An 18,975-nucleotide genomic window follows, 5' to 3' on the forward strand; every position below is an offset into this window, starting at 1 on the left:
TGAATCACACCTTGGTGATAACAGACCCTCTGTATCACAAGCCCATGTGTGATCACAGAGGAGTAATTTTCTAGAAATTGGAATCACATTTTTCTTGTCTCCTTAACCCGTATGATGCTGTATCATTGAGGGTTTGGAAAGGCAGCAGTGAGAAAGTGAGAAGAAACAACTGGAAAATTGACAGCATTTGTGACAAAAAATTTAATGCATCAAACTACACTGGTGATACACGTCAGCCTTTAGAGTGCAGCTGCTAGTTACTCGTAATCCATCAGATTTCTAAATTGGAGTAACCTTTTGAACATGGTCTTTTCTGAACGTGATCTATGATGAATGGTAATTTTACCAAGATTCACAGTAAACCGTTGTCAACACCACTTGACCACATGTCTACTCCCAGCTATAAAACTGTAGCTCACCTTTAGTAGTTTCCCCAGACAAACTATCTAGTGTGTACATACAGTGTATCCAGTTCATCAGTACAAAAGCAGTGCCAGCTGGTACTTTGTTCATTGAGTTAGACAATGGAAATGTTGAGAAAATTGCACTTTCAAGAAACTTGGGAACACAGAGTTTTGAGGAAGTTTCAATCTGCAGGAAGCTCAGACCTGCAGAATTTCTGCTCCTTGTTCCATGCATCAGAAAACAAACAGCCTGTTAGCCAGGTTAAGGGGTGACTCATCCTTGGACTGGCAAGTTTCATTTGTTTGGCTTCCTAGAGAGAAGATGAAATTCTATTTTACGTCCACATTTTAAAAAGCTTTGGGTAGATAGGGGCAAAGCTATTTTTATAGTGAAAGTCACCATGAAGGTTAATGCTATTCAGCTATCGTAAAACTGCTTAGTATGAGTCCATCAGTTAAGAGAAACACAGCAAGATTCACAGGCAGGAAAAAAAAGCAAAAATGCCTACTTGGTTAAGTTCAAAGGACATCTCTGCACCTCATCCAATTAAAAATAAATAAATAAAACCAAGTCCCTCAAAAAATAATCTTGCTCTACCTCTCCACCACAGATACTTTACTGTTTCATCCATTGAAATTCAAAGGAGTTCTTTTCCCATTTAACCCCAAGCATGTACATCTAGGACAAAGAGAAGACGCACTAAAGCCACTGTAATGCAAATGACGTGGATGTTACTGGAAAAATTCTGTGCTACCAGAATAATTAAACACTGAGCTAGTACAAACTCCGAAAGTCCTGTAGGACTATTTTCAAAGCTCTTTTCTTGTGTGCATGCAAAGTGTGATGCTCAACTCTATGATCTTCGTGAGCTTCAGTGCTGGCTGGACTTGATCTTAAGGGTCTTGTCGAACTTAAATGATTCTATGATTCTGCATTTATAGAAGCCTTCTAAAATCACCAAAAGTTGAAAAGGAAGGAAATCTGCTTTAAGACGCATTGTAAAAAGATTTCAAGGTGCACAGTGGAGTGCTCAGCTATTCAATAAATAGTGAAGCAGAAGGCACACAAGGTAAGTATTAAAAACCGCTTTCCAGTCAGATTATTATGAAAAACAAATCTCACAAACTTAGTGCCAATGATGAATTGCATGCTCAAATAGGAAATTAGATTATGTTAGCATCTTCCTGTAATTTTTGCCTTGTCCTTTCTTCAGTGAAACATTGGGGGGGGGGGGGGGGGGGAATAGGAAGAGCCTTGGGATTGTTGCTCTTTAGGGTTTTTTTTTAAGAAAAAACAATGGCTTAGAGATTCTAAAGTTAAGCTGCTTTTCAACGTACACACCAATAGCAGAAAATTACAGTACTGCACACTTTTACAGTGACTACTGTTCATAACAAAGTATCTCCTTAAAAATAAGTTAGTACATTTGGGTTTTTTTTACTTGTGCAAATTATGTTTAAAGTCCTTGTGGTTAGGAGAAAACCCTGAAAATGTGATCGCCCCTAAATGACCTAGAAAATAAAACATCTGAACCCTTCTGTAATTCTAATAGTCTCAGGAATTTTAAGAACATTGCATTTTGGCAACGTGATAGGACCTCTCAGTGTTTAAGAACAGGTGTATTTACTGTGCTGGAAAAGCAAAAGCAGTAGCCAAACCAACAAAAAAAAAAACAACACCCAACTGTAAGCAACCAAGGGCACAAACCAAAGCCAGATTTCATTCACTAATATGAACAACTAAAAGGGCTTTTTAAAATCAGTGGAGCCAAATTCGGCTTTCCTCTGCTGATAGAAACACAGCAGCTCTTCAGTACCATTATGCAAAATTTACTGTGGTACAAGAAGGTGTCCTCTATCCTGCTCTGGGGGAAGGCAGGGTTCTTTCATCTTTCCTCAAACCAGGGCACCTCTGTTAGCACTGCTTTCCTGCAAGGAAGTTGAGGTTGTCCCCTCCTCGTTTGAAAGGACCTGCAGAAGGACACAGGGGGGCCAGGTGTAACTCAGACCCATGGGGGCTCCCTGCAGCTGCAGAAGACACCCCTGAGGTGCGATACAAAATGCCACGGCTGCACCGGCTGCCTGCAGCAGCCCCACCCCTGTGGCAGATCACACCATGTTAGGAAAGCAGTATATGTGTGTCTCAGGTCTATGAAAAAGAATGCCGTGTTACTCCCTAGGCATACTTCTTCCCTTCCTGTATTTCTGAATTTTCTTGCTGTGTGCAAGCAAAGGTGGTCCCTTTCATTGCCACTCATAACAAAATGGGGGTTTATCCTCACCAGAAGCACCAAAAAGTGCGTTCAACTTCCAGAATCTTCACGGGACTGGCTATGTTGACACTTGCCACAAACTTGTATCTAATAAAAAACACTTCTTGTTACCTATTTTTTCCCACTTCAAAGATACAAAGTAAGAAATTAACATTAACTAGAGTTAATTAAAGTTGATGAAGTGGTTGTCTTTTATGCTGTGCAAGTACTCCCTTTAAAAAGGGTCAGGCGTACTAGTACGTCCTAACAGAAGTGCAAACGTGAGATACTGGAACATTAGACTCCACGTGCTCTGTGTTTGGGGTTTTTTTTAACCCATTTTTCTTCCTCTCCAACATCTAAAAAGTATTTAGAAATAAAGCAGAAAACACACTTGGTTTAAGTGCTCTCTCTTCTCCCTGTGCTTTTCATGAACTTTTTCATCATAATTTTCTACCAAATGTTCGAGTGAACAGCCACACGAGATGACGATCTCTTCTCTGACCAGATGGTACAAAGCTATCCGGTCTGTGAGGCAGAGTCCAACCTTATCCATCCACTTTATCATTCTTAAGCTCAATACTCTCTGCTAATACAGCTGGTTCTTTCTTGTTTAGTGCCATAGAAGGAGTAGGAATTTCAACAGCAGCACTGTCCTTTTCGCTTGTTTTACCGGATACAGAAGATGGAGGCTGAGACGGTGTTGCAAGAAAAAGGGGAGTTCGCTTCAGCTTTACTATGTGGTGGCTTACGGGCTTCCTAGACACTGCAATCTTGAACATCATTTGACATGGTGTCCCATTGCCAGCACTCTGCCTTCCACAGGGCACCTGGAAATTGCTGGACGCCCTTGTGCATGTGGTAGATACAGTTTCAGAAGCTACTGTGTGCGGTGTCAGACTTTCACTATGGGGTCGTTTAAGAGTCACTGCAGAACGTGAAGCATTGCAAGCAGCTACCTTTAACGAAGCTGAATTCTTGACTTTGATGTGGGTACTTGTTGAGGGACCCGAGTATGTAATTGGCTTGGGAGCTGCTTTACATGGTAAGTAGTCGTCATCTTCAGTAAAGTCGATTAATCGTCTGTAAAACAAAGAACTTCAATTGAAGAAACAAACTATGTACATAAAGGATTCTTTTTATAACATTAAAAAATAGACAATCTGCAACAGCCATCCACAAATCCAAAGTTCTTTTAATTTTTGCTTGTTACACTATCATTTGTGGTTGTCAACTGTTCATCACTGCAATCTGGTTTGCCTTTATGGAAATAGTACCATCAGTCTCTTCTACCTGTGTAAGCAATATTACACATTGAAAATTGTAAGAGAGATGGTGCACAAACTGCTAAGGGAAAATCAATGAGAAGAGGCTTGAGGAGTTACAGAAAGAAAGTATTAAAATGCTAAAAATTCCATCAGATACAAAATCCACCAAATACTAGTCTGATGTGTTTTGCCTACAAAAATGTAGGACCCAACTGCACGTAAAGACAAAAGTTCCACACAATGTAATCTGAGAAGAAAGATATCGCCGCTTTCTCCCTCTAGCTCTTTTCAATACAAATGATTATGGATAATCTTTCAAGAGAAAACTTGTAAAAAATAGCCAAAAAAAAGAACCTATGTAAGAGCGCCTATGGAGTCTCCTGGCAATTCCAGGGATCAAACAATCACAGTCCTTCCTACTTCAGCTATGAAAAGCAAAGAATGCAGTATCCAAAAAAAAAAAAAAAAGGGCAGGGGGAGGATGGGGAGATAGGAGTTTTCAGTTGGATCATTGTGCTGATGTCACTCTGTGGCTGCTGCTGAAATGACAGGTATGGCCAGGGACATTGAAGGTCAGCAGGAACCTCTCCTGAATAGCAGCAAAGTGGCTGTAGGGTGGCTCACATCAGTGGTGTAGCTTCTTCACCTGCAAAGGCTTCTTTTAGGTAATGGAGGTATAGCCAAAAGTACCACTGTAGAACTGCAAAGAAGAAATTCTAGAAATTCCTTCTACAAAGAAGGCATCTCACGTGAAAATTAGTTAACCTTTTAAAGTTTTCATTTATATGTATTTATTAGCAATCCATTTATCTAATACTGCTCTCTACTTCTTGAAATTACTCCTTCACAGTCTAAAATGATGTTTTAAAGGCTGAAGAAGTAAAACAGAATAGCTTCAGCAGCCTAAAAAAGGTAATTTGTTTCTATCAAGTTCAGTTCTGCTATTAAGTTCTCTGCTTATAACACATATTATAAAAATGTAAATAGCAAAAAAAGAAAAAACATTCATAGCTATTCAAATAACATGAAATCATAGGGAAAAGAACGATTGTACTGTATTTCAGCTTTATTTTAAGCCACATACGCAAATCAGCATACCTTTTATGAACTGGAGGCATATGACGCAAACTGCCTTTCAAAGGGCGTTCCTCAAGAGTCCAACATTCAATCAGCTCCTGAGGCACTCTCCAGTAGCTGACACCTGCATTTCAGAGGGAAATTGTATTGATGAGCTAAGAGAACATAGTCAATATTATGTTTATACACACATCTATTTGATTATGTAGAATTTCAGCTTTGAAACTACACTGACATGAACACTGGTTACAGCCAGCGTGTTTCTAGGGCTTCCACCAGACTGCCCAGTGCTAGCAGGGTGTCACCCCCTGCAAGTGGTGGCTCTCTCTACATATATTCATTCATACCAACTCATGTCACCTTGTTGAATCCGTTAAGATTTTTTTTCCCTCCCAAATAGCCACTACTATAGGGTATTTTACATGTTACTTACTGAATGAGCGAGAATGTATGCAGTTTTTATTACAAGTAATTGGCAAATATTTTTCTCATTTTTCTGTAAAAAAGTAGCCTTACTGAAATAAAAGAAAAAAATACTCTACCTCTCCCTTCCCAGGCATCGAAAGCATCCATCATCTTTTTCAACTCAGCTACTGAGTAATAGCTCCAGATGTATTGGAGGTTATTTCCAGCTTCTCTAGAAATGTGGTTTTAAAGGTAACAGTTACGTGGTAAATCCAGCTAAGTCCTTAAAAACATAACACTGGTGATATGTTACCGTTCTTTTTACCAAATCCTAACTACAAGGACTTCACAGTATATGTTTCAAAAAGTAAAGAGGAAAATGTTACTTAGTTTTCATTTTTGTTTGTGTAAGAGGTTCTAAATATTCATTCTCCTATGATCTGCATGCATGGGAACACCTATTGCTAAAAATGGGTATCCATGAAAGAACAAATGTTCCTGAAAGAGTAATTACAGGTTTAATGGTGTAATATTTACTCTTCTAAATCTCAATCATTTATTCAAGGGGAAAATGCAGTGGGAGGATAGATAACTGATACTATGTGTCCAAATACTCTTGGAATAAATGGTAATGTTCCCAGCTTAATTTCAGTAAAATAAGCCTCTTAATTATAAAGATAATGAAACACTAAAAGCTGTATCCTGATCATGTTTCAGAAGGTACACTGTGCACCGCACTTCTGACACTGTACTGTGGGACCAAGAGAAAGGCAAATTGCTTCCAGACACTCATAAGTACAGGTCTACCAGTTACTTGTAATTACTGTCATAAAAATACATCAATAGTGTAGTAGAGATCTACATGTTCTTTAAAGAATTAAAACCATTTATGTTCATCTTCAGTTCTTTTCAGTGTTAAATATTTCTTTCAGCTGTTTTAGGAAACTGCAAAAACAACTGCATGAATCACAACCAACATGAATATTTCTGGAACTTTTTCTGTATTTAGTGTAAATATCATCTTACATTAGAAAGTAATTCTAAATGATTGAGATATTTTTAAAATAGCAAGTAAAACCTAATGAGAACTTACAGCAACTGCATGCTAGCCACTTTTCATGGACTCTCAAGTTCTTGTTCTTCATGCTTAGTTTTTATCATTTGTTTAATGTGACCACTGTATTAGCCAGCTGTTTTCAAAGCTGGAAAGAATCTGATTCCTTCCAACGATGTATAGTACAATAATACTATGTTACACTATGTATAATAATATTTAGGTAATACTATAATATGTGAGTGTTCATTCTCACTTCATAGTGCTTTCATGTGTTTGACAGTCATCTTACCTTTTGTAAACACTTCTACTATGAATTTTCATTCCTAGCTCCTTATAAATTGCATCAGTCCCATCAGCTCTCGTGGCATACACACCAATAATTTTACTTTCACAGCTTGCTCCAGAAGTGCTGAGATAGTGCAGGACCCAAACTGTAGGCTTGGTGCAAACGAAATCATAAGAATCACAGAAATCCAACAAAGCCTAGAAAAAACATAAACAAAAAAATAGAGAACACTAATAAGAATACAATATTTTTAGTTGAATAAGCTTTCATATTTAAGTTTTCTTTACTGGTGAGCTCTTTTAAGTAAATCAAGGATACAGTTTATAAATACAAAAAATAATGTGTGTAGTATTTCTTATCTGATGTTAACAGAGAATACTGTAAAACTAAGAGAAGTTCAAAGAAAGGCAACAAATACTCAAAAGCATGGCAAATCCTTAATATGAAGAGAAACTGAAAGACCTAGAAATGTTTTATGCTTTCCAAAAGGAAATTAGTAAGGGAGAATGTGAAATGTATGGAACAATAGCTTACTAAGAGAATATAGATGACTGTCAGCACTAACACAGCCAAAACTGTTAATACAAGTTAGTTTCCAATCAGTTAATTAGAATTAGCTTTTTAAGTTACAATACAACAGACAAACCTTAGGATTTTAAATATTAATTTTTTTCTCCTTTCTTGTTCTAAAAAAATGGCAAAGTACATTTTGTCTTTAAAGTTTTAGGATGAATGTATAAAACTGAACAAAAAACCCAAACATCTTGGCGGGATCAAATCTAATCTCAAGTAAAAGCTGAAACCAAACACAATGTAGTTCCAACTATGAAAGCTTTACAGCAAATCTGCATGTGAAACAGACTCAAATTTAAACTGCTGCTGTATTACAATTATGGGAAAAGCTGATGACCTTAACTGCTATGACTGGTATTATCAACTCTAGGATTTCTTAACCTAAAATTCTGAATTTAGTGATAATTTCGCATGGTGACTAGAAAGTCCTAGCTTGCATATGCTGTAGTTTTAGTATATGATGCTAATGAATGGTGTGGATTAGAAAGCACATCTTTAAAAATTTAAGAAATGTCAAGACCTTTTTAAGCTCTATATTTGACCTTAAAGAATATGTCTCCATTTCATTGGCCAAATGTTCAGACAGACTGTATGGATAAGGGATGCCAAAATAATCCGCTTCCTCCTGCAGCGCAATTCGAATTTTTTCATCTCCAGGAATCCGAACTTCTCCATGAAGATAATCCAAAAGATATTTAAACAGGCTTCCATCTCTATCAATTAGACATGCTCCTGAAAACATAAATAAAATTACTTAAAATACTACTTCCAGCAAGTGAAGACAGACTTCTACCAAATCATCAAGTAAAGCCTTTATAAAACTTCTGTACTAGTTTTACCTACTTAGGAGGAGTAAGTATACTGTCTCTATTTAAGATCTATGTCTTCTTTTAAAACTAGTATTTTATTTCCCTGGAATACTTGTTATTTGAAGATAACTTTCTTTTTATTTCAAGATAAATTACTAGTGCAGTAAACATTTCTTTGTAATTTCAGTGAAATCCCTAATCTGCATAGGACTGTGCCAGCATACAACCTCAGCTGTACTGCACTCACTTAAAATGCTAAAGTCTAATTCTAGATGCATTTCTAATTCTACCTGCAGATACATCTTTTCTTGCTATTGCAGACATTTTTTTTAATTTTAAATCTAGGCAATTTAAAAGGAGTTGGAAGTAGCATCAGCTTCAATACATACCTAGCCTAACCCTCCCTGAATATTGCTCAAGTTTGGCAGTATTTTTTTGTTTCTTCGTCTCTCCTTTGCCTGCTGGGCTTAAGGACCGCTGTAGAAACTGACCAAATGATACACAGCTGTATACAATAGGCTGTTCACTACTACCGGTAAGACAGTAGCAAGTTTCATTTCAGCAATTTTAAACATTTCAGATATTTTAAACAGTCAAAATGTACAACAAGGAATTACTATTCTCCATCCATCGTGTCTTTAAACTGGCCACACTTTGACAGGATTTCCAAGTCACAAACAAATGTGAAATTTGACACATGAATAGTTTTATTCAAGCTTTCACATCTAGCCATGGTGGTGAAAAATGCAGTCTTTACTGGGTAATGAGTATTCTGAAACAAAGATTAGACTCTCATCTCCTTATGTGATGAGCCACAGAGAATGAGGTGCCTTTGGAGAACACAGGGGTTCATAAACAGGATCCCAGTTAAAATACCAAATATTCTGCCAACTTCATTTTTACCTATTTTCATATTCATACTGAAGCAGTACATTCCAAAGCCACAGTTTGGACTGGGACAAGGCAGGTGGTAAGCACTGTAAAAACATGTATGTTTGCAAACATGAGTAGTCTGTGGAATTCAGATGAATTACTCGTAAATATAAAGTCATGCATGTGTAATTGGTTTACATCCCGGAATCAAAGCAGCCAACTGATGCTCAGCAGACTGGGAAAAGAGATATACTATAAAATGCATAACTATATATAAAAGCATGTATTTGCCACAGAGCTCCCTGAGCAGTGTTGTATTTACAGCTTGAATGTATTTACCTGATTCATCCACTTTTAGAGGAAAGCGTCCACTAAACATAGACGCTAGCATTGAATCCTTAAAGCGGCATAAAGACTCACGCCTGGCTGTGTATAAACATCCTCGCACATTAAGTCGTAGAATACCCTGCACGTCTTCAATTTTGCCCTCTTCCATTGCATTTGCAAATGATGATGTTAATTACGAGCTATTCAAACCTGAAACAGACACAACAGTAAATCTGACACCAGTTAAGACTGAACACACTGTATACAAGACCTAAGCGCTGGCTCAGTTCTTACATGTTTGTCACAGGACGCTGTAAATCAGCTTTGAAAATAGTTCTGGAGTTGTACTAGTGCAAATAGCCAAATATTCTACACCTCTACTACAAAAATCTACAGCATTTTACTTTGCTAGGAAATACAGAGGTTCCTCTTTCAAGACAAATGGGTGAGCAGAATTACATTGTCAGTACGTGCGAGCAGAGCACTGAAGGACGTTCTGGGAAATCTTGGTCAGAGTATAGCTCCCAGCACTAAAAATGCACAGATTTTGTACCGATAACTTGGCTTCTTTAATATCCAGTCCCAACTAGGGCTGCTTTAAGGAGTCGTTGAAGCTGTCACGTCAATACCCTCACCTTGCCAATACATACTCATACTTGGGCCTGTCTCCATTGCCCGACGGGGGCGGGGGCAGTGTCTGGGCAGGAAAAAATGGCACGAGAAGCTACAGAAAAACTTCAAAACTTTTTTTTTTTTTTTAGGTTGGGTTGGGTTGGGGTTTGGGTTGATTTATTTTGAGCACGCCCTGTGAGGGTTATTAACTCCTACTGCGCGCCCATCGCCCGGGCAGCTGCTGCTGTCCCGCAGCACCGAGCCGAGGAACTGGCCGCCTGCTGAGGGAGGGCCGGGCCGGGCAACAGCCCTCGCCGCGCCCCCCCCCCCCCCCCCCCCGTGGGGCGCTGCCCCTCCAGGAGCCGGCCGGGGAAGGGGGCTCAGCTCCCCGCTCGGGGGTCCCGCTGGGAGCGCGGGCGGCCGCCATCCCGCGTTACCTGCGCCGCCGGGGCCGCCTCGCCGCGCCTGGACCGGACAGGGCCTCTCGGGGCGCCGCCGCGGCTCCACAAAATGGCGGCCGGGCGGCGGGGACCGGGACAGCCCCTCGTGGCCGTGCGGCGCCGCGCCACCGCCGCCTCCGGAGGCACTGCCGGCCGCCCGGGCTTCACCCCCGCGGGGCGGGCGGTCAGCCGGGTGTAGGGACCCCCGCGGCTCTGCCGCAGCCTCCCCCGGAGCGGGTCCCTCAGGCGTGGCTTCGATGTCCGCGGCCTCTGAAGTAAGGCTGACCCGCGTAAACGCGGCAACGCTGTAAGGCAGAAACATTTTCCGATACTAGTATTTTTAAATTATTATTTTACTATAAAGGTTTGCTCAGAGTGGGTTTGATTTAGCAGCTTTTTCTGTAGGCTCAGCAATGCCGCAGCTGGAGCCACTGCAACCCGCCGCGGCCCCGCGTTACCTGGTGGCGGTGTCGGGCCTCCTGCTCAGCGCGGGCCCGGCGGGGGGGAACCGAGCGACAGTGACAGGCCCCCTGACACGGGACATGTGGTGCTGGTACACGCTCCGGGCCTGAAGACGCAAAGGTCTGCTTTGGTTAAAAGGGGGGGCAAAGGCAGGAAAAAGTAGCCTGGGGTCATCTGGTGTTCTCTGGCCGGCTTGGTGGTGCCTGCTTGTCCCTTCCAGCAGACCAGCCTGCGTGTCAGCAGCAGCCTGCTCAGTTCCAGCCAATACATATGAATGCAGGCATCTTAGGTTTTAATTTGCTTTCCTGTTGCTTGACAGTGAAATACAGCTTTTTTTAAGCTTCAGATGTGCTTTCCCTTACTCAGAGCAAATTATTAATGCATTAAAATAGCATGGATGAACGTGGGCAAGGGGCTTCACCCTTATGCAGCCATTTTGCAAAGACTTGCAGAAACAGTATTCTGTTAAATTGGTTATGTCTGACAGTACCTTGCCTACTAAAATGCGTGCATAAGCAATGGAAAGAAACTGGCTTCTCGTTATGCTTTTGACTCAGCCTCATTACGAAGTTTCTGTACTCATGACAAACGGTTCTAAGATCCAGCTGTATTCTCTAAAAAAGGTTGTAACATCATGCCTAGTTCCCACTTTGTAAGCTAATAAAGTAGTATTTTTTGCCATAACATACATAAGAACCTATCGCTGTGATACAACAAATAACCAATAGCTGCATGCAAAAATTAGTAGGGCAGAACTCAGGATATCTGCAAACTTTCTGGAAGGCATAAACCGATTATATGGTTAGAAAATAAAGTAAGAGGTAACTAAAACACAAATATTAACCATATGTTTTGATTGCTATCCGAAGCCTAGTAAAGATCCAGTTACTTAATTGTACGCTGCACACTAAGAAATGTGCCTAGATTGTAAAGAGTTTATCTGTATTTACCTAACAAATTAACTCAGTTACATCTTTCAAGCTGCATGTTTCCAAGCTCAATGAACAAAGACTTTTTTTTGTTTTTCACTAGTTTCCAAACAAAGCCAGGCTTACACACTCATCCTCTCTATTTTTGTGTTTAAATTTACTAATCTCAGTTAGATTTGACAAAGGGGGTCTAGGCATCGAGAAATTAATTTTTTTAAGCTTGCGCAAGAAAGGGTGTGATTAGAGGAAGATGTGTTCTTTATACTATAATTTCAGGAAAAACTATACTATGAGCTCCAGTCTTGTTGGACATCACAGAATCCACAGTGGCAGAAGCTGGTCTACATGATCTACCTACCAGAAGTGCTTTAGTCACAGCTCGTGGCTTGCTAGATCCTGTGGGATTAATTCCTCAACCAAGATCTTCCCAGAGATGGATTTGCAGGTATCTAGTAAGATACAAATTCAATACAACTCTTGCCATATGGTGAGGGCTTTTACAGCAGGTCTGTCTGTCTTTCCCTCCCTCACTGTCACTTCTATTCAGTTTAAAGACCAGTCATCGGATTCCAGTGACTGAAAACCAGAATTCTGCTCTTAATATATATTTAAGATATACAGGCTGTGAAACTTGGCAGTGCTTTGAGCTCTTCCCACTTTCACTGGCTGGCAAATAACTGGAGATTTTTGCATGTGAAACGTTACAGAGTGGGAGTTCCTCAGTGGAGTGTAAAGGAAAGCAGGACCACAGATGGGAAGACAATATACTTAGTGTTTTGTTTTAAACTTATTGCCCACAGTAGCAACAAACATTAAATGGAAACACATTGGTGACTGCCCTTTCAGGACTCGGGACTGTTGTAAAACTGGAGGAAATGAAAACTCATGATTGGATCTGGAGGAAAACAGTGCTTTCTGGAAAGGATAAGGAGGTAAGTTTTATTGGATTGGTATTCTATTTTTTTAAAGTTATATAAGGTTATTTTCTCCTTTATTTGGGCAGTTTTCCAGTGGGTACAGTCACTTCCAAGTTGCCTTGTAAGAGGGAATTTACCAAAGGTTGTGCTGGATCAAGTCTGTATTTTAAGGGGATTGCATAGAATCGTAGGGTTTTGCAGCTTCAGGGCCATGCTGAGAAACTCTGCTATGTATCATGGAATCATTTAAGTTGGAAAAGACCTTTGCATAAAGTCCAACCGTCAGTATACACATCACACACAAATTAAGAAAAGGTAGGAAAGAGAGACCCTCCAGGTGCTTTTTGCAGCAGATGATTAAAATAGTAAGTTCATAAAGGTACATTTTCAAAGAATGCCACTGATACTGTGTGATTCCTTTGATTTACTCTGTAGCATATTGTAATGTCAGCACACAGAAAGGTAAGATTTTCACAATGATTACTGCATTATGGACCCTAATGCTGGTTTTTATTTCAACCTTCCACATCTCTGTAAGTCTTCAAATAAATTAAAACATTAACTCTCTTAAGATTTTCACAAAACTCTTTGCCATAAACATACTGATTCCTGCATCAAGTTTAGGAATCAATGTCCACCTGAACTAATGGTAGGACGGAGCACACACAGCCAGTGAAAAAGAATGTCTGTGAAGGGAGTGTTAAAGAGCAAGGGCTTTTGGGATCAGAACAGATTTTGGGGAAAAGCATTTTATTAGACTAAAACACTTCCTTGCAATTCCCAGTCCTAATGTTAACTGAACCAAACTAGAAGTGGGCTTGCTCAAATTCTGATGTCAGAGACTTCTACCCTTACAAGTCCTAAGTATGTGGGCAGCATACATACCTGCTATAATCTATTGGGTTTTAAATTTATACAGTTTTCATAACTGTCCCGATGACTGCCTATTCGTTGTTTATCATTTCATCCATTACTAACAGCTAAAGATCAGCCAGAAAGGCATGTAGCCTTCCACTGAGAAGGAATTACATGGATTTCTGCTTTTAACCTGAAGGAGCTCTTCAAACTGAAAGCCGAATACCTCAAACTCTTCCCTGGCAGCCAAGCAGAGTATCTGTAGTTCCTTACTCCCCCCCTCACAGTGTACTGAGATTGATGCTAAGTGTTTATATAATTCGGTTTTGGTTTTTGGGGTTTGGGGTTTTTTTTGGGTTTTTTTGTTTTTTTAATTTTAGCATTATTAACGGGTGGCATTTAAAACGGTTTTGCAAAGACACGTAGTTGAGATGCTACGTGCATCCCACTCTTCGTAGAACACCCGGGAACGCCACTGAAGAACCGGAGCCGTGGACTGAAGGTGAACAATGACGCGTACCCCGCTTTTGAAGGAAATGCCCGCCACGGGCTGTGGGAGCGCACGAGAACCACTGTAACGCGGGTGGCTCCGCACGGCCCTCAGAACGGCCGGGCCCCGAGCGGCCGGGGCCGCGCCTTCCTACCGGCCGGGCCCCGAGCGGCCAGGCGCCCGCTGCAGGGCGGGGCGGGTGGCCCAGCTGCCGCAGCCCGGCTGCGCGGTTACCTCTGAGTGACGACGCGCGGCCCGTCGCCGAGTCCCCGCCGAGATGGCTGTCTCCTCTTGCTTGCGCGAGCCCTTGGGTTAAGGTGTCATCCCGCCGCTTAATTCTAAACGGCAATTCTACACGCAGGGCATGCGAGTGGGCACGGCCAGCCGGCGCCGCGCTTCCCGCCCGCCGCCGGGCCAGCCCGCCACACCCCCTCCCTCTCCCTCTCCCCTCCCCCCGCCCACGCGGGGCGCGCGAGCTGCCTGCCGCCGGCGCGCGGGGGCGCCCTGAGGCGGGGCGCGGGCGGGCACCGCCCCTCGCCGGCGTGAGGAGAGCGGGAGAGGCGCGGCGGCCCGAAGCGGCTTGCGGGGACGCAGCTCCCTTTTGTGCCTGTGGGCCAGTCTCGCTGTTTATTTAAATGCTTCGATTTACAGTGTGCCCTGAGAAAGCAAAAGCTGGCCTGGTCGTGTTGTGAAGCGATAACGCCTTGGGGTTCTTCTTCCCTTTTAACTGTAAACTTGGATAGATAACTTGAGGGAGGGAACAAGAGCAAATATCTGATCCTTTCAGTCTTCGTGTTAATTAGTTAAACGTTTTGCTGCTCTGTGATAATATGACTTGTTAACCCGTTTGAGTCAGTTGAAAAAAGGTAAAGACTTAAGCAATTTTCTCAACTACAAATCCTGAAAAGTGATAATGAAACATAATTTTATCAAGTGTGAGAAAGATCATGTATTATTTCCTCATTCCCCCTCGACAAGGTGCAGGTTCATTTTGATGATGGATAAAGAAGCAACTGGTAAATCATTGACCATTTTCGCCTCAAATGCTGTTAAAGGGCATATGAAGAGGAGGGATGGAACATCACAAGCTGCAAAATGGAATGCTTCTTTAGCAACTAAAATAAAAACTAAATTACTGAGTAAGTCCTGTTGAAAGTGAAGCCATCTACTGCACTTAGCAAAAGGAATAGTAATTGTACGTAATGTGATTTGCTACATTGTTGCCTGTTAAAAATATTAATGTGATACGTTGACATTTTTAGGAGAGTCAGAAAGTTAAACCACATAAAAGTAAGTTATTTATGTAATTCTCTGAATATTTTCAGTGCTTGCTTTTTGGCATGCCAGTGTTTTTTAAAAGAGTATGCTCAGGTGCATTTCTAACATCCACATCCATGCCCATTTGGGGGGTCGAAAAACTGAGGTATCAAAATGAGTAAAATCAATTACCTTTAAAAAGTACAGTTGCCATAGTAAAATATCTAGTAGTCTCATTTGCAAAATAGGATTTATATAAGATTCTTCATGGACTTATTCACTGAAACAAGGAAAACTGCAGATATTATTCTGCTGATTTAATCATTTGCCAGAAGGTACTTTGTTTTCTCGGTAAGTCAGGGTTAATTTCAAACATAATTTGTCATGGTAGATGGTTGGGGTTTGTTTCTGCCTCTGACAGAAACACCACTATGGAACATCTCAGATCCTCTTCTGCAAAAGGTACTATAAATGCAGCAAATCACCACTATTTCAGACTTCTCCAATTCAGGCAGCATGGTTAAGGGAATGTTGACTTCTGCTTCTCTTTCTCTCATCAGTGAGGCAAGAATTTTTTGTTGTTTGTATATATGTATTTTGTGTGTGTGTGTGTGTATATATACTTGAACTTACTGTGGCTTTATGTCAAAAATACTAATTTTCAGTGAGAAATAAACAGTACAGGTGAATAATGGTGCCCTTTAGAAACCTCTGCACTGCAATAATACAAATAATTCACTTTAATTTTAAATCATGTTTGGATTAACAAAGTTCCGCTGTTGTTGCCTGTTTCCTAAACCAAAGAAATAAGGCCTTGCAAATTTTGGATTACAGATCATGAAAGTAATAACATAAGACAATGAAGAGATGTAATTGGAGCTAACCTTGCTTCTTTTTGTACTATAAAAGAATATAGTCAGACTTTTCTCTACCTGGAGTTCAAGTTAACTCTGTGGATACTATGAATGTGAGGCATAAAAAATCATCCTGGTAATATGCAGTGTCACTGGCAGGGCGGGGAGGGGGGAAGAAAAAAGTTCCTAAAACATTCTGTAACAGATACGAGTAGGCAGGTTTACATTAGGATGGTGGAAGGTATATTTCTAATTTAAAACTGTTTTCTTTCTGTTGTCAAATCTCACATTTATTCTCAACATTTTTGAACTTTTAAATTTGTAAAACCTGTATTTGTATGTTATAAATGTGATAGCATTTTTATGCCTGTGATACTATCAGTTTTTAAATGCTTTCTTCTTAAAATAACCTTATTTTAAAAAATCCAGACTAGAGCAGAATCTGTGCATAAAATTAACTTGAACATGAAACCGACCAAGTAGTCATCAGAATGATAGCCAACAGAAACAGTATTATATCAGAAAGTGTTAGGCTTCAATATTGTTCCACCAAAACCTACAGATAAAAATGTTATATAGTGATAGTTCATGCAGAGAGGGCCTGGATTTAAAGCTACTGAAAATAATATAATTTTGTCTCCTTTAGATAACTCATCTATGTTTAAAGTATCTTTAAAACAAAATAATAAAGCATTAGCTGTGGCTTTGAGTGTGGAGAAAGAAAAATCTCAGAAGCTGAAGAATGAGAAGATTTTTCTTCAGAGGGAAGTAGAAGAGCTGCAGCTTCATAATATCTTGCTTCGTCGAAAACTGAACTGTTTGGTATGCTGCAAATAACATTCAAACTTAGATCAACTCAATGAAGCTTTTATGTATTTTGGAAACTTAATATTGCATCTTAAAATGGTGATTCAAAATATACAACTCAGATTGTGAGTTATATCATCTGATAGCATATTATTTATGTTTGATTTTTCTTTCATAGGGTTTTTCTGTGCTTACCATTTTGTCCATCAGTGTATATGTCTATCCACAGCTATTTTAGTGTCAGCATCTCTATTATAAGTAGTGAGATGGTATTAAAAATCAGTTTGTGCTCAGTAGAGTGTAAAAAAAAATAAATTTAAAGCATGGATTCACCTTTATATTTTGTCTTTTCTTCAGGCAGAAGCCACTTAAAATATATTTTGTTAATTACTTTTTCTTTTGCATGCAGAATACAATTCTTATAGAAATAGAAACGTTTTTGAATGCTAACCTCTTAACTGCAATAGAAATAAGCAGACTTTCTGAGGTAAGACTTTTTTTGAACTATTAACATATTGAACTCATTTTCCAGGGTTATATTTTCAAGGCATCTAAATGAGTACAATGTTGCAATCATTTATGCGTTTTAAAACATTTACCCCAAGTCTTTTAAACTTGGGATGAAACCCTAGTGAAATCAATTAAATTTTGCTGTTGCTTGCACTAAAAATTTATGATTTAATCTTGTTTAGAAAGTATCTAAAAGTTAAATATCCGATAGCCCTGATGACTTTATGTGGTTTAAAAAAAAAAGTACAATATGTCAGTATGTGGTATTCTTCACCAATGAGCAAGCTGCTTGCCTTCCTTACTTAGTGCTACAATAAATATCTTGCATGTGGAAACTATACCAGAAAATGTAGTCCATGTTAGTCCTTGTGTCATGGCAAAATTACAGTTAATTTTTAAAAACAGTATTATTTTTATTGTCCGTTCTAAACAGTTGCTTAGTGTTGCTCTGTGCTTCTATGTGTATAATGCAGTTTACATTAGTTATAGCTACATTTTAAACGTCTGTATGTTACACTTCGATGCATTATGTTACAGATTTTGATAAGTTTTGCTACAGAATATTTTGTATGTGTTTGAATATCGTGCACCTTTCATCAGTACTTCTGGGTTTTGCCCATTTATGATTTTTTTCCTGTGGATATTTACACTACTTAAAACATAAGAGAATATTCAGCTGTTTCTACTTCCCCACTGTTCTTCTTTTGAAAGAATCTTCAGAGTTCTTTTCCTCTGTCAGCTGGTTCAAGTAGCTCTACTGATGACCAGTTCAAGAGTACATATCAGTCTGCTAGGTAGGTGGTTATATGAAATGTGGAAGTTGGTAAGTGTCTGTGAATTTTTTTACCACTAATCTTGATATATTGTCCTAGGTATATTTTAAGGGAATGAGAAACAATTTCCTGCCTAAATCAGAAATTATCTATTTGCAACTTGGAATTTATATACATAGAGAGTGGTAGACAAAACTTGTGTTTGAGTAGCTTGCTTCCTTCTCCATGGGATCTCACCAGCACAAAGCAGGATTCTCTATTGTAAAAAATACATTTGCCCCTAAGACAGAACCAGATTTCATACCTGACTTCTCATTTTCTGCTTTTATACATTATTAAGGGAAAGTTTTCAACAATTGAATGTTATGGCATAAAATGTAATAAATTTCACAATAAAATTTCCTCTTCTCAGATCTACAGAATTGCCAGTAAAGCTTCCTTTAATTGCAACAGCTAACGCAAAGCAGCAAGATAGCTCTTCTGTGTGTGAAATACCAAATTCTTATAAGTGTACCACTATTTTGTCAAAGGAAATGCATTCAGATCAAGTCAAGTTTGCATTATCATTGCCTTCTGGTGCAAATAATCAAAAGTTAATTGAAATAGACCCGGTGGAAGCAACCATTGACAAAAATCTATTTTTAAAAGGTAGGATGTACAGGTGATGTATTTTTCAGAGCTAATGAAAAATAGTAATTTTTCTAATTATTAGTATTTAATATTTCATTATTTGACGTG

The 18,975-nt window shown here is 39.6% G+C and overlaps 1 protein-coding gene and 1 long non-coding RNA gene across 7 annotated transcripts; one reads left to right on the top strand and one right to left on the bottom strand.

The window, feature by feature from the left end:
* Nucleotides 1-186: 186 nt before the first annotated feature.
* KCTD18 (potassium channel tetramerization domain containing 18) lies at nucleotides 187-14,466 on the bottom strand. Of its 4 annotated transcripts, none has more exons than XM_040605114.1 (7): nucleotides 14,271-14,466; nucleotides 9,344-9,541; nucleotides 7,843-8,054; nucleotides 6,753-6,946; nucleotides 5,544-5,638; nucleotides 5,023-5,125; nucleotides 187-3,739 (listed from the first exon to the last, which is right to left on the bottom strand). In XM_040605114.1, exons 2-7 carry the CDS (start codon nucleotides 9,498-9,500, stop codon nucleotides 3,205-3,207), a joined length of 1,296 nt encoding a protein of 431 aa, XP_040461048.1. In that variant the 5' UTR covers nucleotides 9,501-9,541; nucleotides 14,271-14,466; the 3' UTR covers nucleotides 187-3,204. The 4 variants fall into 4 exon arrangements, with proteins under 4 accessions (XP_040461048.1, XP_040461049.1, XP_040461050.1 ...); XM_040605115.1 differs by lacking the exon at nucleotides 14,271-14,466 and adding an exon at nucleotides 10,842-10,925; XM_040605116.1 differs by lacking the exon at nucleotides 14,271-14,466 and adding an exon at nucleotides 10,381-10,441.
* On the top strand, nucleotides 10,546-18,943 carry LOC121093192. Of its 3 annotated transcripts, none has more exons than XR_005829524.1 (5): nucleotides 10,546-10,658; nucleotides 12,051-12,219; nucleotides 12,575-12,706; nucleotides 13,927-14,048; nucleotides 15,015-17,696. It is a non-coding gene; the product is annotated as an uncharacterized LOC121093192 (long non-coding RNA). The 3 variants fall into 3 exon arrangements; XR_005829525.1 differs by lacking the exon at nucleotides 10,546-10,658 and adding an exon at nucleotides 18,650-18,943 and having other exon boundaries at nucleotides 12,128-12,219; nucleotides 15,015-18,258; XR_005829523.1 differs by lacking the exon at nucleotides 10,546-10,658 and having other exon boundaries at nucleotides 12,105-12,219; nucleotides 12,621-12,706.
* Nucleotides 18,944-18,975: the final 32 nt, after the last annotated feature.

The sequence above is a fragment of the Falco naumanni genome, chromosome 8, assembly GCF_017639655.2.
Source record: "Falco naumanni isolate bFalNau1 chromosome 8, bFalNau1.pat, whole genome shotgun sequence".
In the NCBI taxonomy this organism is placed as follows: domain Eukaryota; kingdom Metazoa; phylum Chordata; class Aves; order Falconiformes; family Falconidae; genus Falco; species Falco naumanni.

What these genes read in the sequence shown, in the direction of transcription:
- KCTD18 (XM_040605114.1), bottom strand. Translation starts at nt 9,500, where the DNA reads ATGGAAGAGGGCAAAATTGAAGACGTGCAGGGTATTCTACGACTTAAT. An exon ending in AGTAGAAGTGTTTACAAAAG is followed by an intron (nt 5,639 to 6,752) that starts GTAAGATGACTG and finishes CCACATTTCTAG; the next exon opens with AGAAGCTGGAAATAACCTCC. An exon ending in ATGCCTCCAGTTCATAAAAG is followed by an intron (nt 3,740 to 5,022) that starts GTATGCTGATTT and finishes TTTGTTTTACAG; the next exon opens with ACGATTAATCGACTTTACTG.